At 34.3% G+C, this 19,359-nt stretch overlaps 1 protein-coding gene across 1 annotated transcript; it reads right to left on the bottom strand.

The window, feature by feature from the left end:
• Positions 1-880: 880 nt before the first annotated feature.
• Positions 881-14,213, bottom strand: LOC106069665 (max dimerization protein 1-like). Its single transcript, XM_013229368.2, has 6 exons — positions 13,980-14,213; positions 13,495-13,594; positions 12,899-12,928; positions 8,360-8,474; positions 7,421-7,631; positions 881-6,696 (listed from the first exon to the last, which is right to left on the bottom strand). The coding sequence occupies exons 1-6, from the start codon at positions 14,035-14,037 to the stop codon at positions 6,557-6,559; spliced, it is 654 nt and encodes a 217-aa protein (XP_013084822.1). The 5' UTR covers positions 14,038-14,213; the 3' UTR covers positions 881-6,556.
• Between the last annotated feature and the right edge of the window lie 5,146 nt (positions 14,214-19,359).

Here is a 19,359-nt window from a genome sequence, read left to right as displayed (position 1 = left end):
TCTTACATTTGCCAGTTACACAAACTGAAACATTCTTAGAAAAAGCTAAATGTGCAAGAACTTTTTCAAGCTTGAGAGGAAGGCGCTAATTTCCCAACAATAGATTATAGAGCACAGTGTTTGAGACAAACATTAAACTTCTCCCCTAATAGTTGTCTCTTTATTGGCTTCGGAAATTTGAAATAACATGATTTTTTTTTCTACAACTCCGCAATAATTGAACTCATGATATATAATAAAAGTTAACGTCCTGTAACATTGGAGACTGGATTGTGAGGAAAACACTACAGGTGAAAAAAAAAGACATTGATTATCATTCTTTTTGTCCCAGATTTAAGATGTTTCTGGCTAGAAATACCGGGCGCAGCCAAGGAAAAGGCTGGTTAGAATTAGAACGTCTTTAATTTTTGATGATTATAGCAAAAAAAAAATGTCCACTGATAGCAAAGAATTAGGTCCAATTGGTGCCATATGTTTCTGTTACTCCAGGTTATCATAGCGTCAGTCATTAACTAGGTCAGTGATGTTTTCCACCCACTCGTCAAATCCTCACATCAACCACACTAAGACATACAGAGTTAAGTGTTAAAATCAGCTGCTGCCCAGGGCCTTAATTTAAAAGGGGGTCTTCATATTTAAAAATAAAAATATGCATATTAAATATAAGAAAATATGGGAAAAGATAAGCGATTTGTCCATATGCCTTACTCTTCTTTCTTCACAAATTTACATGCTTTTAGATTCATTAATATTATGAAGTGCATTTATATCTAAGCTTGAAGAGGACAGGGGCTCCGAGTACTAAAATCCGGCACTAGTTAAAATAAATTAAGCAAAAAGCCAATATAAAAACAGTCAAGGGACAGCAACGAAACTCAAATTGAAATAGTCCAGCAACATTTATTCGTTTAATGTTGTGAACATCACAAAATGTCTATTTACATTTTTTAATTCATTAAAATCTAATAATCTCTCCAATTGTTCTCAACATACCGACTTCCAAACTTCCAATGAATACAAGTCAACACTAAGCAAGCATATAACATTAGAATATACACACATATTGTCTGGGAACTGAAGTTTCAGATGTCGCAGTGTTTAGTACAAGTCAAATGAAAACACCATAGAAAAACATCGAGTCAACATTCATTTGTTTGTATTAGTGGTACAACAAAAACAAGAATGCAGATAAAAAAGTTGAATGTACAAACAGCCCCTTGGCATTTCAGTTTGTATGTTGGTTATGTTTCTGTGACATGGTAAATGGAAAAGCTGTACCGGCTCACAAAATCCTCCGTTATTTGCCAGCTTTCTAAAAATAATAAAATTTCTATTGGTTCAGGATGTGACGGTTGCTGACCCCAAAGAAGAATGGGAAATAGAAGCTTCTAATCATACGAGCACACCGTTCACAAAGTTAACTTATGTATCAAGTACCTACAAGTGTTTTACTATGATAAACTGAGATCTAAACTATCACACGTCATTTAAGGGCTAACTTTATTTTATTTGAATCCTTTTGCCTTTGCCAAATATATATATTTACAGTAGGCTTCTAGATGTAGTAGTAGGTATTTGTATACATTAAATTGATTAAAGATCCTGCGTTTTGTACAGAAGTGGTCAATGCACACATCACATAATGTTATGGTATAAATATCTGTAACATTTGCCATTTTATAAGATAGATCTTACGTGAATGCCATTTTAAAATAACTGAACTTTTTTTTTTAAATATTAAAAAAAAAGATCCATTTATACTTCGATATATAGAGTCTACTTAGTCTAGGTCTAGTCAAGTCTAGTGAACTTTATTATATAATAAGCTGAAATACTATTAATTTGTTTTTAAAGAAAACCCACTATTTTTCTGTCTACTAGATTCAATGAATGCAATACACTAAACAGAACTGATTAAGTTTGACAATGGCCACTTTTAAATGCTTACATTATAGAATGATGAAACTTATGAAATCAATTACATATAGGTCTAAATTATATTGATCACAAAGAGTGTTTGTTTAATAGGTAGGCTATATATTTGGTTCTCTACTTCAAGTTAAGTTTTTCTTTTCTGTTTTCCCCAACAAAAAAAAATTGTTTACAATAAACAATAATATTTTATGTTTTGTGTCGGTTGCTATCACTAGCCTATATTATTTCGTGCCACACACCATGAGCATTCATTATTTAAACTAGCTGCCTTCTTAATGACCAAGCCATTAATTATTTCCCTATCAAGGAAGTGTTTGAAACAACCAACTGGAACATACACAAACCAAAACAAGAAAAAAAAAACATGTACAAAGGTGAGATCAGCTGACAGTAAATAGATGGAAATAGTTTTGTTCTTAAATCTAGATCCGATTAGAAATTAACTACTTAAACATTTATTTTTTTTGTAATAGGCCCCCTACTTAACGAAAAAAAACCCACTAAATCTAATAGATCTATTTAAAAAAAAAGGAACGCTTTGACATACTAAGTTACCTAGAAATCTAATGTATATAATCATTGAATCTTAAATCCTTTACTGACTACTAGCATTTGATATTTAGGATTTTCTTGGATTAATAGAATTTTATCTTTAAATTTTTCCCTAATTCAGAAGAAACAGATTCCAATCATGCAGTTTTGTAATTCAATTCATACAGTAAAAGATTGGTGACAATAAATGGCTGAGTGGAATATAACCTCATAGAATGTTATCCAATCAATGATAGTAGTTTTATATTGAAAATGCTCTTAACTAAATATGTTCTCCAGGATTTGTTTTTCATATTATTTGCTTACTCTAATCAGAGTCTAATCTGTTGGGGGGAGGGCAATCTGGAAAAGGGGAAGGGAGATGTGACATATAAACATCTGCTGGATTTGTTTATTGAATGCTACAAATCTTGGTATTATTTCAAACTGGATACAGTCAACATAAAAACAGCTTTTGAAAACAGCCTTGCTACTGCACATAACTTGCTCATACCACTTACATCAACAAAATGAATAGTTGAAAGACTTGAAACATGATTTTAGTCGACTTTTTAAGTACTGACTATTAACATATATTTTCATATTATTTATTTATTTATATTGACAAAGCTATCAGATCTATTTTGATCATTTGATCTAAAGAAATTCAAATATTTTAGTATTTGTTTAGAACTGAACTTTTTAAAATTCTTTAACCATTAGAGCTTAACTAAGAGCAGAATTAAGCCAGACTCACCATTATGTCAAGTCAACTTCTGTTGCATGATTTATTGATACTTCAATGGATCTTAAACAATTTTAGCTAAAAAAATTTTTTCATAGTTTTACATTTTTTCCTAACTTGTCAAGATTTCAACTTTGCTGAATTCAGTTAAAATTATTTCGAAGTCAATGTTATAGAAATAAGATCATTTATAGATATACATCTGACGAAGAGTTATTTTTGGGTGAGATTTTAAGTTTTGCTTACTTAACACATTATTTTTAAATATTTTAAATTCCTGCATTATTTTCTTTATCAGTAATACATCTTTTAACACAAATTTTAGATATTTTCTCAATCTCTAAAATTCTCAATATCATCATATGAAATAATGGTGAGACAGGCATTTTATATTGCATCAGTAAAAAAAAACAAAAAAAAGGCAAAATGTTTTTGTCAAATCAATCAGCCTCAGTTTCTCGGACAGCGTAATTAGATTACTTTAAAAGAATATTAATTATATTAATAATATTAAACTGAAGAAAAAAGTATTATTCTATAAATCAAATTCTGTAAATATTAATATAAATTTACCAACCAGATTTATACTAATAAAAAAAAAACTTATTAGCTTGTCAAATTTTACTTTAAAAAAAAATATATTAAGGAAAAAGAGATTAAAAAAAGTTTTCTTCATTGTTTGTCTTTATTGCCATAGAATACCATAAGTACCACTTAGTTAAACATGGAACAGAAAGACTTGTTTTCTAGTACTTCCCTAAGACCAACTACAAAATAAGAAAAAAACGCTGAAAATGAATCTGTTTCCTAATTCAACATTATTCCTATTACAGTTTGCGCACAGAGAGGTATTACAGGACAAAAGACATTGCACATTTTGTAAGTAGATGAAAAGCCATCGGCTATATTGCAGCTGTTTGAGAAGGCACACTTTGTTGAATAGGGAGAATTTAATAAGCAATTAATGAGACTAAGTGCCTATTTGTCTTGCCAACTCTCATTTGGAACTACGAATGTTAAATCTAGTTTTTTTCCTAGAGTCTAACATATGAAAAAATATCCAGCATAAAAAAGTCAAATCTTTTCATATTTTTTTATTATATTATCACAGATATAAAAATTGATCATGAGAACACCACAGATGACAACCCAAGCAGCCGCCATGATTGCTGTGGCCGCTTGACAACCATGCTCTAGAAATAGTAACAACAAAAAAAAAAAACGATACAAATATTGTATGAATGAATGAAAATCACAAGCCTCTCTCTGTACAGTATTTAAAATATCAGTTCACTCCTCAAGCATTTAAACTTCGACTTCCGAAACTTCAGTTAGAAAGATTTAGCCTCAAACAATTTAAATATACCATAACTAGAAATAAGGAAAGTAAGGTTAACAATTGAAAAGCATACATATGCTAAGTGATATTTGTTAAAACTACTAACAAAGTGTCACCTGGATTATGTCATTGTACAAATTGTAGTAACTGTACACAGTTTTACAGAGCCCATTCAAACAATGAGATGAGGGATGGTGGGAGATTTTGAGATGAGTTCGGTTGAAAACAAAAAAAGCATCTTTTTTTTTCTCTGCGGAGGACAAGTCAACACTGGCACATTGTGTGCCACACTTATGCTACATACCCAACACATTCACTCTATATTAGCTAGATAGTTATTTTTAGAATGGCCTTAATCTTTGAGATAAGCAGCTCACTTTTAATTCTATCTTGTTATCACCCGCCTATCAAAAAAAATAAATTAAAAAAATATAAAAATGTCCTCATCCATATATAAATTTTTTGCACAATGTAATAAACACTACATATACATCTCAAACAGAGCAGCATTTTTGAATTTGTTATGACTAGCGAACATTCACTTCTAAATACTTTCGGAATGAACTTATAACTCAATGTCATTGTTTTGCCAAATTAGCTACAATCTTTTTTTTTTTTTCATTTCTTTCAAAACATTCACAAATTTACCTTAGCATACTTGATTGGACAACTTCCAACTAGATCTTACTAATCTTTGACATTAATCAGTAAGTAGTAGAGAAGAAAATGGTGTAGAAACTTGGTCAAATTTAGAGACCATACAGACCAATGCAATTTGATAAGTTTAAAATATTGAAACGAAAACTTAAATTTGCAAGTCTGTTGGCAAAAGTTAGTCTAAGCACCACTCATCCTAAAGGCATGACATGGCCTAACCGCCTCATGCTGCCTACGTCACTGCCGCGCTAGCACGGACTGTGGGACGCTAAATGATGGGAGGCGGAAGAACCTACAGCCATTTGGGAAAAAAATCACAGCTTTCTTGAAGTTACAAAAAAAAAAGGAATAATCAGATTCGGAAAGTCACGGAGTGATACCACAGGTATTGGGTTCTCAGCTTTCATTATCTAGCAGTCAGCAATATGTCCTTTAAATGGTAATATCAATACTGATTTATGATGTGATAAATGCTTGAAGGCATTTAAAATGCTGAGTTGAAGTTGGCTTTCTAAATTATACAATCACCTTGGAAAGTATGTTATAGATTCTGTAAATATAAACACCTGGGTATGTAACAGTCTTCCATTTTCCCCATCTATAAAAATGTGTATTGGCTGTAAAAGCATCATGAAAATATGTTTATCCTTTTAAAAAAAAAAAACACAAACAGAATAAACATGGACTATAAATATATATTCCATTAGTTACACTGCCCAGACCAATATGTTTATGCCATTAAAAACTTGTGCTTTAAAAAGTTCATGTTGATTCCCACTAACTTGGCCAGCCAAATGTGATTTTAAAAGACGGCAATTCTTCTACCATCATCTTTATATAACATTAGATAAAAATTCACATGTATGCATAAACAGTCACTCAGCTCAGTCACATTTCAAGTCAATGGTAACAATTTTCTTGTTGTTGTGTTTGAGTTAATTTGCAATTGTTCACAAACCTGACATAGAAACTATATATATATTCAAGATATAATAACATGTACAACATAAACATGGCATTCAAATGAATCTTCTTTCCTGTAGTGATAATCCTAGTAGTCGTACACCAGTTAAGAACGTAGTCCTCATGGAACATAAATGAATGGATGAGCGTTAAAAAGCTGGTAGTAATCCGGATCAAAGTTTTTATTTTCAGTTATAATCCAATCCAAATGTGACTACAATTTTCTCCAGACAACATTTAGTCACTATGTACTGTAATTATAGTAACAAAGAGATGACATTTCTGAACAACAAATATGCTCAATTTTCTTTTTTTTAAATTGCTCATGCAGCTGCGAGCAAGCAAACTGAGCAAGAGAAGAAGGAAAAAAAAAATGGAGCACAGGATCAAAGGGAAACTCCAGAATCTTCTAAAAAATTGCTCCTGTAATGTCGACAATCAGCACTTCCACCATCGCTTCCAAGACTTTCAATACTGCAGCGATCATCACTGTCACTTTGGAAGTCGCCAACTATATCTATTTCATCTGCAAAGACAAAAGAAAAGTTTCTTTTCAAAAATATGCTAAATACTATTTGATTATTATTTTTAATTATTTCTAAAAAAAAATTAAGCATGATGATATGTACAAAAATTAGTCCTAATGGTTACAGACTCTATAGCATGTAAAATTGAGATTGAACTAATGGGATACAAAAATTTCATGAGTTATGTTCTGGCTAGTATCTTGTGTGCTGTTCAAATTCATTAGTATTTCATCAACAGTCTAACCAAGCCAAAGAACATTACAATTAACAAGATAAACGAAGTTAATCCTTCATACTACTTTATATGAAGCATTTATTCACAAATTGGATACTTGTCTCATCTACTTATGCGTTGTTCAACCTAAACTATTGCCAAATTGTTCTTCCTCTACGCCTATTATGCTATGTCATTCCTCTCTGCCTGACTATGTCAATACTTTTACCATCACTAAAAACAATACAAACATACTATTTATAAGATTTGAATTTCAACAAAACCGTCTTTGCATAAATAAAAAATGTATAAGATGGCATACATTGCTAACATTACTTATTATTTACTCCTCATAAAGTGTTGTCTTAATTTTACTGACCAGCGGCACATGACAAATATGTTTCTTTTAAATTCCACAAAATGTCTGAAGAAATCATAATGCAAAAAAAAAACAGGAATTTATGTTCAACCAGACTAGTTAGAGTACAATATGTCAATAATATACTAACCAGATTCTTCTTGATTGATGGATGAGGTAGGTGATGATGAATTTGTTGATGTGCTGCATTCACTAATACTGCGCTCCTGGCGCAATCGGAAAAGGTTGTGATTGTGGTTACTTTGTTGTAGCAGTAAATCCAGTCTGCGGCGAAGGTGACGATTTTCTCTTTCTAGCTGATCTCTCAATAAAATTGCTTTCCTTTCTTTTTCTTCTAGATTCTAAAAAAAAAAGAGAAAAGGTAAGAAATAAGATTTTTTTTTATTGGAGATGGGAAAGGTAAGAAATAAGAATTTTTTTTTTATTGGAGATGGGAAAGGTAAGAAATAAGATTTTTTTTTTATTGGAGATGGGAACTAAGTATAAAATTAATTTAAAACAATATACACTGAATGACTTTAAGTATAACATGTCCTAAACATCGTCCCTTCCATTGTATCCAATGGAATGGCAGGTTGAGGCAAGTTTAGGATCAGTGGCATTACATAGTGTAGCACTTAGTGCTGCAAGCTAAGGGACACCAGCTCCTTTCTTTTTTTCTTAGGCCTGTTTCCGTGAGCCTTTTTCATGTTTGGGTATAGCTACAAGACAGCAGAGGTTTGGATTCTCCTAGGTGGGTAGCCAGGAAAGGCGAGTAAGGCAAAAACTTACTGGTTTAGGTTCCAGGACTTTTGTCCCTTCTCCTGTCACTGATACAGTTCCTCTGGACCCAATAACTGAGCCACACGTGAAGGCTAGGAGTTGTACTGGTTGTCAGAAACTATATGCTTATATCCATTACCATTCCAGCAATATCAACCTTATTAAACCATCCTTGGCATTCATGTGTTATACCTAGTCACTCATACGATTTAAGAAATATTTATTGTGTTCATTCATTTATCTTTTTAAGGCAACCCATTTTAGACCAAAAGGCAATGAAAAAGAAAAGGCATCCAGAGAAACTTGCCTTGATAAATGTCCTGGCTTTTGTTAGAAGACCTAACGTAGTGTGTCGAGAGGAATCAACACCAAGAGGTACAAGATCTTTTAATCTTTCTAAGCAGTGTCGGAGGTGAGCTCGTCTGTGAACGAGAGAACAACCAAATGTCACTGAAATCTTGCCATCAAGTTACAAAAAGAAATAAAAAAAGTAAAACAAAATGTTGGCTAACCTAGTATATCTCTCTGTCTTTGGCATCATGAATTTTGTCATTTTTATGTGTGCTAGTCCTCCCCCTTAACTAAGTCACAAGGGTAGAGTGTCTTTTAGGAATGGCTTTATGTCTAATAGCAACAATAAAAAAAAAAGAAAAAAAAAGATATGGTACCAATTAATCTCACAGATTAAAGTTACTTTCCCATTAAATTAGTAGGGCATTATATTAATTTCTATTTAAATATTTAAGGTAAAAAGCAAATTTTTTTTCAGGAGAAATATTTGTTTATAAGATAAAACATGATGAAAAAGTATAAGCATAGCATTTAGCATACCAGTATTAGAAAGATTATGGGCTTCCACTGAGTTTTTGTACTAAGCAGTTTGCGGAGGTTTGGGGAGATGTTGACTTGATGTCAAGAAAGTAGGAAAGAACTATTAACCAAAAAAAAAAGGTAAAAGTATAGGCAAGTAAGAATAAACGTCTGCCCTCCCCACCCACCCGCCCAAACAATTCAGTATAAAACTAAGGAAGTAATGTTCTTTAAAGTTTAAATATATTGTATACAATGGTGTTTGAGCATGTCTGCAAGTATAGGGCCTTTCTTTGTCTTATAAGCAAGTTCCACACTATCTAAAGAAACAAGTAAGATCTGTTTGTTTATCTCGGACACACCTTCAGAAATGAACATTATCATGTCCTAGCCAAATTTACTGCAGGATGGCAGCAAGCAGACCTTCCTGGCAACAAAATCTCATACCATTCAACCAGGGAGCGACCCATTTAACAGTCAATGTGCTTGCTACACTGGTTGTTTGAGTTGACCTCCCACCCCTTCATAAAAAAACCCCTTACATTCCAGACAGAAATCAGCACAAGTTATGAAAAATGGAAATAAAAATCTAGAAGGCTGATCTCTCTAGCAGGTATCATCTATGAACTGCTTTGACTTTTGTTTCTCTTGTCTGAGCTTTCTTTGTGTATGGATTGTAAAAGACATAGTTTCAGGGCTAAAGGGTTTCAATTATTCCTTTTCAATGCAAATAATATATTAAATGAGTTGTATCAATTAGTTTGGATCAGTCATGTAATTAAATTTGTAATAGATCTAGACTAACAATAATAAATCTGGGCAAGTAGAAATTTTTTTACCAATTGTTTTTGTTTAGCATAATTTCATGCTTTTAGCTTTCTCAATACTCTATGATCCTATCCTTTGTCTTGACCAGTTGGAGAGGGGTAGAGGCGAGAAAGAAGAAGGTATCTGGGTCATCGCTTTTTAAATGTATTTATAAAAATGAAAAAGTGAGAGTCCTGAATTCAAAGTGAAGGGTTAAGGCCTCCTCAAGGTAACCACAGTGCCAGGGAGCTGCTTATGAAAGTAGGTTCTAGAGTTATTTATAATTTTTTTTCTACAAACAATAAAGGGACTAATTCAACTTACACCACTTTATCGGTCAAGGAAATTTCTTTCCCTTGTTCGATACAAAACTAAATAATTAATTACCAACAGTTAATTTACTAATTGGTTGTTTTTTTTAATTGATTCTTGTGTTGGTATGTAAAAGAAATGTGTAAATCTTCAGCTTGATTCGAGATAGGGTGTGAGAGAAATAGAAGAAATGTGTACCAACTTGTTACCAGACAGAGTGAGTTGATAGAAGCTTTGTTTTAAAAAAAAAGGCTAATGGTTAAATAATGAAGGGGGGTTAGCTTAACTTATTACCCCCCCCCCCTTTTAATAAAATTGGATTTGGGTCACTGAAATTTCTTTCCATGCCAGCACAATGGGGTCAGGTCACCCTGACAACTCTCCCAGACCAGCTAAGTCCCTGCTGATAGAAACTCTGTAGTTCACACCATTAAAAAAAACTGAGATACATACATCTTGTGTGTTCAATATTTGTTTTCTAAATATGAATACATATGTTTCAGTTAATAAGTATGCAAGCATACTAACTTTATTTCCTTATATTATTACATGCCTTTACATATAGGCCTATGTATCCACACATAATACTGTAAGCTCTATGTACCAAAAAAAAAAAAAAAAAAAAAACTGCACACAAGTTCAAAAATATGCATCTGTTCAGATGTAAGCAGACTTTATCAAAACTGCTCTAATTTGTATACCACACCGGCCAGGCAAGCTGCCAACAGTGTGTGTGTGTATGTGTGCCGTACGATACATCTAAATGTTTGCTTAGTAGATAAAACCAGAACAAAACACAGTTTGATACAGATTTACGTGTTGTTGTTTTCCACGTCTTTTGAATACTGGCTATTATAAAACCGATGTCCTTCAATGCGCTTTGATGTTTTTCAAAACTAATTGCAATATGTAAATAGAAACGCTTATGTCACTACCGGATTGCGCAACCCCCCCCCCCCCTCTTTTCTCGTCTATTTTCTTTTCTTTGTTTGTAAACATAACAATATAGATCTAGATCTCGATCGTTAAATTCGGTCTCCTAGGTGGGGCAAAGCTCAATCAATATGTAAGCCTATTTTTAGGACGTAATATAGAGATAGACAGTTGAGAACTCTTGCTATCGGGAGTATAAAAAAAATATCATATATCGCCGAAATGATCCCAAACTCAGCAAACTTTAACTCCATGTAGCTCAATTTAATCCAAGAACCTCCGTTGTCCCATATCACCAACACGGGCTGTGCATGCACTTCAGGTCAAGGCTGTCGTCATTCAAGCTCAACAACAACCCAGCTAACCGACCTGCCACCACTAGCGCCGGAGCGGTGTGTGTGGGGGAAGGAACTGGCAGATCTACCGTTGGATATGTGTAACCTCGCTTCTGCTCTAAAATATTCCACATCTGACACTCCCCCCCCCCCCGGCCCGCGAGCCCGACGACGTCAACGTTTTTTCTTGTATACGTCACATGACTCAAATCAAATAGTCCTAAATTTAGCATTAAAAACACGCCCCCCTCTCCGTCCTCCCCGAAAGCAAACACTATCTCTTCAAAATGAAATCACGCATGTCTCATTTTATGTTAGGATAAAGCTATTAATAGTTTTTTGCATAATAAGCTAATTGTTGTCCTTTAGACTGTGTGTCCTGACCTTTCCAACAAAGACTCAAAGCTTGCGATCTGTTTTTCAAGTAGGACAGCCAATATTTTTGTTTAAATTCTAAACTTGATTTACATCTAACTCTCTGTTACATCAAACGTACAGGATTGTTTTGTGTAGAAAAAAAAAGTCACTAATTGCTCACGAGTCCAGGGATATGACGAGCCAAAAAAAATAAATAATAATAAAAAAAATAACAGTTCAATTTGTATAGGTAGAAAATTTAAATAAAAGAAGGGAAGGGTAATTATAAAATAATTTTTTAAAATCTTAATTAGAATTTCCTATATTTTCATTCAACACAGGGCCGTGTTCTGTTATTATTTGTATTCGTAAAACGTAGATCTAAATAGATTGAAACCCTATGTTATTTATAGAGGTACGTGTTTTGTTTTGTTTTTAAAAACTTGCACTAAAATGAATTTACATTGAAACTGGCATAGTGGTGGTGATTATATTAACTAACCCTAATATGGCTGGTTACGTCTTATTGATCCGATTCTAGCTATAAAATAAAAACTAAAATCCCAGTCTGATATGTTACTCTAAATGTAAGCACTTCGCTCTAGGCGGTTTCAGTTCGTATTTAATGTAGGCCTACTGGAGACTTAGCCCTATCAGCCCTCTGCAAATATTATAAACTACAAGTCAGCGTTATAAATAGATAGGCCGTTCCGCGTGCAATCGGTTTGCTAAATCTGCCACAAGCTAGGTCTCTTGTAGACTGCTAAGTTAGTGGGGCCTGGCTAAATTTTCATTAGCTGAAAACTGTTTACCTTTGAGGTCAGCCCATTCCCTCCTTTCCCGTCCCGCTAGGAGGCAAAAAAAGGGGGGAAAGTTGAGGTCAGGCTATGCCGTAACTATTATCTGTTTCAAAGCGGGGTTTGTTTGTCCTGAGAGACGAGGGCAACTACGCTAGGCATAAGGCGCGCGGCTCTCGCTTTGTCCTCCAGACCTGTTTAACCGCTAGCTCGGTGACTCAGTTAAAGGGGAAAAAAAAACTAGCATAGTATTTGATGTGTTTAAATGGTTACCGCCTTCTTCCCATAATTCCTTTCAGCTAGAGAAAAACACAACAACAGAACGTATCCAGACAATCTTGAAAACACAATTTGTATTCCGAACTTCTTTTTTTTAAGAACACTATAAAGCGAAATTATTAATCCCAAGAAAAAAACTTTGTACTTGTGAATATATCCAGAAAGAATCACAGGTCACAATTTAGGAAATCGATTTTAAAAACACAAATAACGTACCTGTTCTTTTCAAGCTCGTTGTGTGTAGACCTGCAACACAACAAAAAACTCGGTTTAAATGTGGTATAATAGAATACACTTAGGCTACACAGCAACTAGACTCTAGATCTAGGGGCCTATAAAAACAAGTAAAATATTACATTTCGTAGGCTGAAACTACCTGTTTACACTCTCTCATGTCTATTATCAAGAAAATATACGATAAAGCTTAGGCGAAGGTATAAGTTTATATGTTTGTTGCTTACAGCACTGACGTGCATATATTTGGTATTAATTGTTTTTAAAAGCTAAAGCACTATAACTAGACACAAGAGTATAAATGATTTTTTTTTAAGATCTGTATTTCAAAGACTCATTTTTATGATTTAAAAACAACAACAAAAAAACTAAAAATCTGTATCTACATTTAGTCAGTGTTTTAGTCTTACTATCCAATACATAATCTTGATCTAAATGATCCTAACAGGTTATGACATCATCTAAAGTTGAAGTCAGTGTTTACAATAATGTATAAAGGAGATCAACACACGAGTTGAACAATTGGGAACGTGTTAACGTCTCTAACACACTGAGCAGTACATCGAGGGCTATCCTACCTGTTACTTTGAGACTTTTTGGATTTCGACCTCCTTTTGGGTGAATTGTAATTATATTCATCAGGCATAGGTAACGTAGATGCATAGCCATGCTCGGCTTCTGTCACAAAATAAAAATAATTGATATTATAACTCATAGGAGAATTTTTACAATTTAATCTACATGAATATCTTGACTTTTAATGATAAAATTGAGACTAGAATACTAGATTTATATAGATCTAACTAGATAGATTGTAGATCCACTGATCCAGTAAATCTCATGTCTAGATGTAGATTTTATTGCAAAATAAGGTATTTTATTTTCATTGTGTTTTATCTAATCGTTCATTAAAAAAAACAAACAACTAGATCTAGTTTCTATTATGCAGAATTATTGCAAATCTCAAATACTAGGCTACACGCTGGAAAAAAAGATCTCGTAACTAGTTTTCAATGTTGTCATTTTGAAATGTAAACAATAAGGACACACGCAAACATTTTACCTCGATCTCGTCTTTCAATGAAATCAGCTGCCTGAAGAAGTTGTTCTATACTGTGCATTGTATACTTAAAACAAATTATAATTGTAAAATCCTAAAAAAAAATAGTTTTATAACAAATGAACAAGTTTTTTAATGTTTTTTTTTTTCAGATATAAACGAAATCCAAGCTCGTCCTTTACCGTCGTCTGATCCGAAGCCAACTCACGATACGAGGCCAACTGAGAAGGAAACTAGCTAGCTGAATTGTTTACAAGCTGGGCTCGCAGTTCATTGGTGCCTCGCAGCCAATCGGCGAGCTCGTTTCAACCAGCGAAGGGAGAGGTTTTTATTTTGGGGCTGTGGACTACGAGAAAATGCGGCCTGGATGATGGCGTAGCCACGTTTGTGGTCGCTCGCCAAACATCGGGAATTCGGAATGGGATATAGGCAAACTTTTCCAATACGTAGTGTCTGTAAAGAAGTCTTTGATAAAGCATTTATTATTTATGATACACCGCATGCTTGGATTATATATTGTTTTTTTTTTCTCTCTCTACTAGCAGTTTATTCCGAGGATTTAGGTGGAGATTTCCTTTCAGCGATATTTCCACGTTGGTTTGTTTACAAACATCTGGACTCACAACACACCGAAGAGGCCATGGCTGAGAGATGTCTCTAGCGATTTTGTCCCCCTCTCTGCTTAATCTGCATCTGATACCGCCTCTCTCTCTCTTTTTTTTTTCGCTATCTTTCTCTCTCTCTCTCTCCCTCTCATTTCTTCCTCTCTCTTCCAAATTTGCTGACAAGTCCAATATCGATTGACATAGTGATTTTTATTTTGGTCCATGCCTGAAACCACCTTATAGTATCTAGCGGAATGGGGCGCTAAGGAGTTTGTGTTTGGAGATGAACACTGCAATAATCAATAATACGTATTTATTTAAAAAAAAATAATTTAAAAAGTTAATCAATGAAGCATGCCGTTAATTTCTCTCTTAAAAATGAACAATCCTGTTCCAACACGCATGTCAAGACAGTAAAGATGTTATAAGAAGAACGAATAGATCTCTATTTTTGTACTCGCGAAGCTCGTAAAAAACACCAGCTGATGATCTTTTTCGCGATATGGATCGAATCTATCGGGAATTCGATACAGGCGTTTGCCTTTCGCTTTCACGACTCTCAGCCTTGATTCAATAGGAACAATGAGTGAGGCCCTATGGGATCAATAAAGAGAGTTCGATTAATATTTTCGATTGCTTCTAGGGTTTATAGTTTCAAACAAAGGAAAACAGTTTCCTAAAAGTAGCTTTAATTGATTCTTATTTTAATCTAGTGATTCCTTGTCAGGATATAGATTCTACAACCTGAGTCAATTTTTTCCCTTGTGTGTGTGTATATATATATATATATATATATATATATATATATATATATATATATATATTTATATACGTGTAATCTTAACTTTGATATGGGAAAAGGCGTTGAAATGCATACATGATATATGAGCTCAAAAGCAAATCCTCGAAAGGTTTCTAGTTAGTTGAATGTCTATTGTGTGTGTTGTGTCATATGGCTGACTACACGGAGACAAGTGGGGGGTCTAAAAATAGAACTTTTACCTGTTGTTCTAAATAAAACCATTAGAAGCTACTTCTTCCGCTAGTGTGCCTTTCATGCTTTTGTTATAATTGTCCTCTTCTGTGGCAGTGCTTTCATTGTCAATATTTTCATTGCTTCTATGAATAGCCTACATTCACTTCAACTAATGTGAACATGTTTGACGGGTGCATTCATTGTACAACGCGTGTTCCATTCCGATCAATACATATGCAAACTTATAATCTCATTATGATGTAGGCCTATTGTAATGTAATTATTGTATTGTATTATATTGTGTTGTATAGTATCGTATTATTTTGTATATAATAATAAACAACGACATCGCAACTCTCAGATCACACTATTCACACCCATTGATATGGTTATCTAGAACCTAACTGAACTTCAAAGCCATCAACACAGCTATACATAACTCGAGAAAAATAATAATCATTATAACGTAATGAAGTTGTATATTAAAGTGAAAATATAAAATTCTATAGGATGATTTAACTTAAGTAAAAAATCAGAATTAACTTTAGGAATACAGTATTTTTACAAATCTAAAATTTAACAGTTCAGCTAATTTTTCAACATTGGGCCTGGATTAATAGTATTTTTAAAACTTCTTTTTCTCTCTAATTCAAAACACACCAGCATTTGTTAATTCAGATAGAAACAAAATTCAAACTAGTCCTTTTCCTGTCGTTAACACTTTCAACGTCTTATATAAAGTGATGGTTGAGTGAGGTAGAGCTTGATTGGTGAATGAAACGTCTCCAGGATCGAACCCTCTTTGTAAAATAATTATGATGTTATAACTTGATTCATGAGAGCTCAGCATCCGTTGATGGTGAAAAGGCATTGGGTTGGCCACATAGTCCCCTGAATGTGTTTGAACACCAGTGGACTGATAAACCCAGCTATTAACGTGGGGTTGGGTGTGACGCATGAGAGAGAGAGGGGGGGTTGTGAAATACGGTATCAAAACACTTGTCCTTCCTTCTAATCCGTAATCACGTGTTACTCAAGATTTATTTTAACTAATATAAGTAATTACGATTTTGTTTAGATCAAATAACTTTTCTTGTAAATAATGACTGCAGTGTAAACTTTACATGACAAGTGTAAATTGAGTTGTTATTTTGAAATCCATTCCCATGATTACATAAGAGCGTGTTCATACGTTAAAGTGCATGCGCGTGATTGGCTTACACACCGTTCGCTACACACTCTTCCCGTGCTGTGACACAAGGCACTTACACTTCCTCAGTTCGCAAAATAGCTTGTGAACATTTGTCGATCGACCGGTGCTGGTGTGTTATTTTACGCCCATTACAATTAATCACTGGGCGCTATTTATGTTAATGACATGACGTCACGGTAAACATTCACCAGCATGCATCCATTATCGCCAAATAAAAATACGAGAGAAGTAACGAATTACATGACGATTTATAACCTACAGAACCTTGTTGGGAGATAAAACTGAAGCTACCTTTTCCCCCGATCACCGATTCAGTTATAAATAGGTCACATGCACTTTTAACTTTTGCAAGCTGACAAATTTGTGTTTTGGAAGGCGTTTTCATTTGTTGATATTAACATGTTAGTTTGTAGATCTACATATTCATCTAATAATAGTCTCATTATGTGCCAACATTAAAAAGTGCCGGCTCTAGATCGTAATAGAGACTACTCACTTACATGTACACTTATGGATTAAAGTAAAGAATGGGGATTAAAAAAAAAAAAAGGTTTTATTGTTTAGCATTCGCTAGTACATGAAAGCTAGAATCTAGTTTCAGCCCTTCATTGCACCCGGTAGACTCAGGGGTTCTCAACCTGTGGGTCGCGACCCCCTTGGTGGGTCGATTGACGATTTGCCAGTGGTCGCCAAAGACCATCGAAAAAATGGATTGTTATTGTTTGTGCATCTATTGCTGTATGTGTGTGTGTGGCGGGGGGGGGGATCGCGGCAGAGTGGTGGATTGTAAAAAGGGGTCGCCGAGCATAAAAGGTTGAGAACCGCTGTAGTGGATTTAACTTTTTATAAACATAGTTTTTCTTTAAAGAGCTTATAATTGATAAGCCTGCGTGTTATCTACATGAGTGGTAGCTGTCGAAGTGTTCATACCTGTCTATGTTAGATTCAAGGTAACAAAAAATAGATGTGCTAATCACCAGCCTTAACCCTTCCCTCGCCACGCCTCTAATCTTAGACGGGCCGCCACTGCGAAGGAATATCCACACAAAGAGCAGCCGCAGGACAGATATTCTGCACCTGCGTCACGCCCCAATACCTGTAGAGAAAAAAAGAAAGATTCGCCTCTGAACTGCCGACGACCTGTAAGTTCATTGGCCAGTGAATAGCGAAAGTAACACTAGTGCGAACAGAAGATCTAGGGTTTGTCAAATTATTGTACTGTAACACTCATTTGTATACCCGCTACATGACATTTACGAAGCTTATATATGCAATATTGTCACTCTCAAGTCAACGCTTAGGCAATTCTACCACTCTATGACAAAGCCCATGCAATACTATCTCTCTATAACAACGCCTTTGCAAAACTCTTTATAAAGACTCCTTTACAATACTATTAATTTATGAGGATGCCTATCCTATAACGCCACCCTATGGCCAAGCTACTCTCTGAAGTCTGAAAATCTGTTAATTTACCTATGCGAGTACAGTGATGTATGGGCTTACTAAGTTACTTCATGTATTATGTATGTTACCTCTTATCGTTCGTATTGTATAATTATTTATTTTAACTGATTAATGCTACTTAATATATTATACATAGTAATGGAAAACAATGGATATGTCCACGACAAGGCTCATTAATGCACATTCTTTCTGAATGTAGACTGCTATTTAAATTTAAAAAAAACAACAAAAACGGTTGGATTGAAATGAAGGGTGATTATGTGAATAAAGTAATCTCCTGATCTGGATATAAATGAAACATTATAGGCCTAAATAATGGAAGCTCCATAGATGAATATAGGCCTACCGGTATAAAGGACATCATAAATAAAAGAAATCACAGATCCTGGATATAAAGGGAACACTATGAATAAAAGAAGCTCCAGATATGGAAAAAAAAAATAGAGCACTAAAAAGAAAGCTCCAGATCTCGATACAAAGGGCACAGATTAGAGATAAATTAATCTCCAGGTTTGGATATAAAGGGCAAAATATTATAATAAAGGAAGGTATGGAAGGGGATGGGGACTTCACCACAGGCACATTCAGCAATGTTCTTGTATTTTGGAATGTCACAATAAATTAATCGGACTACTTACCTAGGTCAGTGACTGGTACGGGAAACAATAGCCACTGTAGGCCTATACATTTATTGGGAATGAAATTATTCACTGCTAACCTTAATCGGTGTATGACTTACATCTCAAGCAGCTTCCCCCCCCCTTTTATTTTCTTTCAAATACGTACACTGAAACTAATTCCAAAGTATATTCTAAAGCATATTCTTAAAATGTGTCTTGTTACCCCCCCCCCCCTCCTTATTTTTTTGGATGCTAGCAGGGTTCGGCAATCGTGATTTATAATTAACGTCTTTCAATTTGCGAGATGCTTTTCTCTAGGCCAAATCTTGAACAGGACCAAATGGGAGAGAGAGAGAGAGAGAAAAAAAAAAGGCTCTATGGGAAGACAACCCTGGCAAGGAGGAAATGTTAGGAAAAGATAACTTGTTCATGAAGTGCTAAGAGAGGACTATTCAGTAATCGAATATTTCTAGTGTTGATCTATTTTTATATTTATTGAATT

The sequence above is a fragment of the Biomphalaria glabrata genome, chromosome 1 (assembly GCF_947242115.1).
Source record: "Biomphalaria glabrata chromosome 1, xgBioGlab47.1, whole genome shotgun sequence".
Lineage (NCBI taxonomy): Eukaryota > Metazoa > Mollusca > Gastropoda > Planorbidae > Biomphalaria > Biomphalaria glabrata.
This window is presented reverse-complemented; position numbering and strand designations above follow the sequence as displayed.

What these genes read in the sequence shown, in the direction of transcription:
- LOC106069665 (XM_013229368.2), bottom strand. Translation starts at nt 14,037, where the DNA reads ATGCACAGTATAGAACAACTTCTTCAGGCAGCTGATTTCATTGAAAGA. An exon ending in AACGAGCTTGAAAAGAACAG is followed by an intron (nt 8,475 to 12,898) that starts GTACGTTATTTG and finishes TCTCGTTCACAG; the next exon opens with ACGAGCTCACCTCCGACACT. An exon ending in AAGCCAGGACATTTATCAAG is followed by an intron (nt 7,632 to 8,359) that starts GCAAGTTTCTCT and finishes TTTTTTTTTTAG; the next exon opens with AATCTAGAAGAAAAAGAAAG.